Genomic DNA, 5,000 nt, shown 5'->3' with positions numbered 1-5,000 from the left:
GTTCGAGCCTTGCTCGGTGCATAGTTGAGTCCTTAGAGAAGGCTCTTTACTAACATTCTCTCACCGTACCCAGTACCTGGCCATCCACAGCGTTGTCTCTGTCCGAAAAAAATGTAATATCGCCTAACAGGCGTCATGTCTCGTCATAAATGTTAAATATTGCTGTTGGCCAGGGACCCCTTGTAAAGCGCTTTGAGCACGTTTAGTGGATATTGCGCTATATAAAAGCTCAATATAATTTATAGAATGTTTTCAAGCCAAGTCAACTTACAAAGTTTTCATATTCTGTAAGGTTGAAGAAAGCTGCGTTGTAGAAATCCGTGTACCAGCTCTCCAGCTCCGGAGGTACTAAAGTCACATTCGGCAGGCTGATTTTCATGGCATTAAAGTAAGCAGTCACGTTTACAAAGAACTGGGGAAGGGTGATATAACGGAATATAAGAGAAATCATGAAGGTGTTGGAATTTTTAAAGTATCAAAAGTTTTTTTTTCGCGGGCATGTTTGGAATATAGTAAAACAATGGTATATAAAGAATTGAATGAATGCGGTTGTTACTTGTCAGCCTGATTGACATAACTTTGTTGTCAGCTTACTTAATCGGGTCCTGATAGCTCAGTTGGTAGAGCACTCGCTTCACACGCAAAGGGACCGAGTCGAAATTTTTTCTGACCTCCCCCCCCCCCTCCCCAACTCTGTCCACCCATAAGTGAATGGGTAGCTGAGTCTGTTAGATTTGGCGGAAAATACTTTACGATAGACTAGCGTCCCATCCAAAGGATAACATGCAATTGCTATTATCCGTTTCATGCTATATAGGCCCAATGTCTCTGAAAGACTTTTATTTATTTTTTTACTTAGTCGATATTTGAACTCAATGTTTTCAGGTGGCGCTGATATAGCCTAAATGTGTTGCAAGCGCCGTAAAACCCTTAAAAACAAACAAAACAATGTTTTCAGGCCTCTCACATTAATAAATGTAACGCTTAATTCGGATATGTTTCCGAATAAGTAATTTCCATATTTTGGCCCAACAAAATTAAAAAATAAATTCTGAAAGAAGACAGATACAGTGAGCATTACTACAACAATGTGGTGGTTTTTCCAAAACTCCCCAACTCCCTTTTTTCCCATTTTGAGATATTGAGGATTATTTCCCCTAAAATTTCTCAATATTTTATCATATCTAAACTTCAAATTCACACACATCTTGGAAATTTTTTGTACATAATGATGCTTAAAATAAGGTTTACGTTTCAATTTATCTCATGGAGGAATATCTCAAAAAGTAGAAAAATCGACTTTACGAGTTTTGGAAAACCTTATAAAGAGACGCAGCTCTGGTATAATATTATTGCGATAATGGAGACAATAAATGCTTTAAACAAAACTGTCATTTTATTATTAACTGAAGTGCCTGCTCCATTCGCTTTGCCCAATAAAAGCCGTCCGCTGGGCCGCTGATAGTAAACTATGAAGAGACAGGCTTAAAGAAACCGTGATGATCCTTACAGAGCTGAAAGAGGCTGGTCAAACCTGGAATCATATCGGTGCCAATGCAGTCGCAAATAGAAGTCCATCGTAGATGCCCTTATACGCCCCATGGGGCTTGACGAAGATTTTAGCAAATTATGAAATCGAGTTTACAAAATAATTTGTGACGTCAGATTCGCAAGCGTTAAATTTATGTAAAATGTGACAGACAATAAGTAATATCATTTCATTAAATATATAAAGTAAGATAAAGATGTTATATATATATATATATATATATATATATATATTTGAAAGGCTTACAATCAGAAATAATGATATCAGAATCATTTGATGAGGTCTTGTGGTATGACACTCGCCTTGGGATCAGGAAGTCCTGGGTTTGAGTCGCGCTCTGAGCGGCGTATAGTTGAGTCTTTGGAAAAGGTTCTATACCGACATTCTCTCATCGTACTCAGGTATAAAAGGAGTACCTGGCCGTTAACAGCGTTGCTTCTGTCCGAAAAAAAATGTAGTGTCGCCTAACAGGCGGCATTTCTCGTCCTACATGCTAAAGGTTGCTTTTGGCTAGGGACCCTATGTGAAGCGCTTTGAGCAGGTTTAGTGTATATTGCTCTATATAAATGATTGATGGTTAAAATAAAAGCTTCGTTGTACTGTTGTGGACTTTGTTCTTCTCACGCTCTGGCAAGCTTATGCAGCGATTGGAAAAACTACATCCTAAATTCCAAAAAGTTAAGAGTTTGCAAGAATCTTAATCTAATCATTCATGATCAGTAGGTATGTCTGACCCCTCTTAATAGCCAACCGTTGAAAACTGAACCTATAATTCTTGGCATTCGAATATGATATATTATTATTATAATGAATTAAATGAACTTTTTTTTTTCAAAATGTTTGGTTGCGACTTACAGGGTTGTGTGTGAGGTCAGTGTAGATGTTAGGTACGATGATGTCTTGGTGGAAGGTCTCGTACGACGTTGTGTTGTTGGCACGGCATAATCTGGAGAGTTGATTTGGGGGGGGGGGGGGGGGGGGGGGGGGGGGCACACACACACAGGAGAGAGAGATGGAGAGAGAGAGAGGAGGGAGAGAGAGGAGAGAGAGATGGGAGGATGAGAGGAAGTGAAAAGAGAGAGAGGAAAGGAAGAGAAGAGAAAGAGAGAGAGAGAAGAAGAAGAGAAGAGAAGGAAGAAGATAGAGTAGAAGAGAGAGAGAGAGAGAGAGAAGAGGAAAGAAGAGAGAGAGAGAAGAGAAGAAAGAAGAGAAAGAAAAAAGAAAGAAAGAAAAAAGAAAGAAAGAGAGAAAAGAGAAGAGAGAAGAGAGAGAGGAAGAGTAGAGAAGAGGAGGAGAGAGAGAGAGAGAGAGAGAGAGAGAGAGAGAGAAAGAGAAGAGAAAGAGAGAGAAAGAGAGAGAGAGAAGAGAAGATGAGAGAGAGAGAGAGAGAGAGAGAGAGAGAGAGAGAGAGAGAGAGAGAGAGAGAGAATAACATTGCGATCATAATTTGATGATATATTTCCTGAGATATTGATGTGGGCTTATCGTTAGAGTAATCGATTATTTAAGGAGCTTGAATTATTATAGTATCCTCACCTCTTTCTTGTCCTACAACATTGTCTTCGCAGCTGTTACACTTCATTACATCATCAGGTCATAGGTGTTAGAGTTCTTATCTTCTAAATTATACAATTAATGATGCTGTCGTGTCTTATATGTGCGGCTATGTGGTATTGTAGTATGACTCTCGCTTTCGGATCGGAAGGTCCTGGGTTTGAGCCTCGCTCGGCGCACAGTTGAGTCCTTGGAAAAAGCTCTTTACTCACATTCTCTCACCGTACTCAGGTGTAAAATGAGTACCCGGCCGTTAGCAGTGTTTTCTCTGTCCGAAAAACTGTAATATCGCCTAATAGGCGTCATGTATCACTGCTGCATGTTAAGTGTTGCTGTTGGTCGGGGACCCCTTGTAAAGCGCGTTGAGCACGTGTAGTGACTATTGCTCTATATAAAAGCTCACGTTTATAAAAAATATAAATTATGAAAATATTGCTGCTTGAAGCTCGAAGAAATAGATAACATTGATAAAATAGAATAGAGAAGCAGGATCGAATCTGATCAGTAGCAATTTTCTCTTCCCGGAGAGAAAGGTAAAGTGAGTAAATGTGACTCATATATAAGGGAACAACACAAAACAAACAACGTTTCGGCCCTTGATCTTCGTCGGGAGACAATAAAAAAACAAAACAAAACAAAAACACAAGTATGTAAGGTTTCAAAATATGAGATTGTGTCAAATGTGGAAACAATGCAAATGTATGGAGAGGGTGTTGGATTTACTCACTTTATCTTTCTCACCATTTTACTGGCTCATTTAGGCACCTCTAGTTTTGGTTTTTCTCTCCCCGGTTTATTCTGCAAGTGATGAATACAATATTATGACGAAATGTACACAACCCGCTTACTTTTCCCAATACACAGATTCCACTTATCCTAGGTGCACATATTTGCAGGACTGATAAAGAACTCAATTATGGGCTTGATTTAAGAGTTGTCATGGACAATATTTTACATTGGTTTGAGAGTATATCCATTACAACAATAAGCCCGTGACATTTTTTGGTTACCAGACCTGCAAATAAGTGCACGTCGTACTTACCCAATGATGTCTTCGGCAAATAAGGGGTATGTGGATCCGTTTCCCAGGAGGATGGAGCTCAGATACCATCCATCATGTCCTGGAATAGCTCCGTAATAGTCGACGGTCTGAGGAAGTGTCGGGGATCAAAATATTGATAAAACAAGGTTGAGTCTATGAGTATGATAAGATAGATGATCAGATTAAAACATTGTGAGATCAACGTTTTTTATTATCTCAAAAGACCTAACGCTTTTAACGATGACCAAATAGCCCGCAGAGTTCTGAAATACTTTACAAAATTAAACAACAACGCAAATGGCCTCTTAGTTGCGCTTTATCTAAAACCAGTTACTTCTTTATAACAATACTTATTTACAATAATAAGGCTTGCGGCAAAAGATTGTTTTCGCAACTGTTTGTCACAATAAACATTAGTAATAATTTACAATGATAACATTTGGAAACATTTAGTCTTCCTGTCGGTTTTATAGCAAGAGAGATGCGCCTCAAAAAGAGATTTCTCAACAAACAAAAACAAAACAAAAAACAAAAAAAGAAGAAGGAACCGATCTTCTCAGCTTTCTAGGAGCAGTCAGATTTTTGAGGGACCCGCTGCCACCATGACCGTCCCCTGTAATTCTGTCATACGCACCGGGAATATGCTACGATTTCTTTCACCCATGCCGTCATCCAGCTCGTCTTGGGTAAAAATCGTTCGTCTATGGCGCTTTTAAATTATTTTCACTATGACATTTTGAAAGAGTTATTTCTCCATCAGTAAATCCATTCTAATTTTTTATTGTTTTGAAGTCTTCACTTTTTTTTTCTAAATTTGAAATTTTATACGGACTTCACCCTGGGATTAAGTGTCTC

At 38.7% G+C, this 5,000-nt stretch overlaps 1 protein-coding gene across 1 annotated transcript in view; it reads right to left on the bottom strand.

Moving 5' to 3' along the window:
* The window catches only part of LOC144966655 (uncharacterized), a 29,524-nt gene that overhangs the window by 9,096 nt on the left and 15,428 nt on the right, over positions 1 to 5,000 (bottom strand). The window contains exons 14-16 of the mRNA XM_078903414.1: positions 4,146 to 4,252; positions 2,405 to 2,495; positions 272 to 412 (exon numbers count right to left, since the gene is read on the bottom strand). Of these exons, the coding sequence (XP_078759540.1) occupies positions 272 to 412; positions 2,405 to 2,495; positions 4,146 to 4,252 (339 nt within the window). The remainder of the gene's footprint in view (positions 1 to 271; positions 413 to 2,404; positions 2,496 to 4,145; positions 4,253 to 5,000) is intronic.

This window comes from Berghia stephanieae, chromosome 2 (genome assembly GCF_034508935.2).
Source record: "Berghia stephanieae isolate SIO BIC M18660-M18661 chromosome 2, UCSD_Bste_1.3, whole genome shotgun sequence".
Lineage (NCBI taxonomy): Eukaryota > Metazoa > Mollusca > Gastropoda > Nudibranchia > Aeolidiidae > Berghia > Berghia stephanieae.
This window is presented reverse-complemented; position numbering and strand designations above follow the sequence as displayed.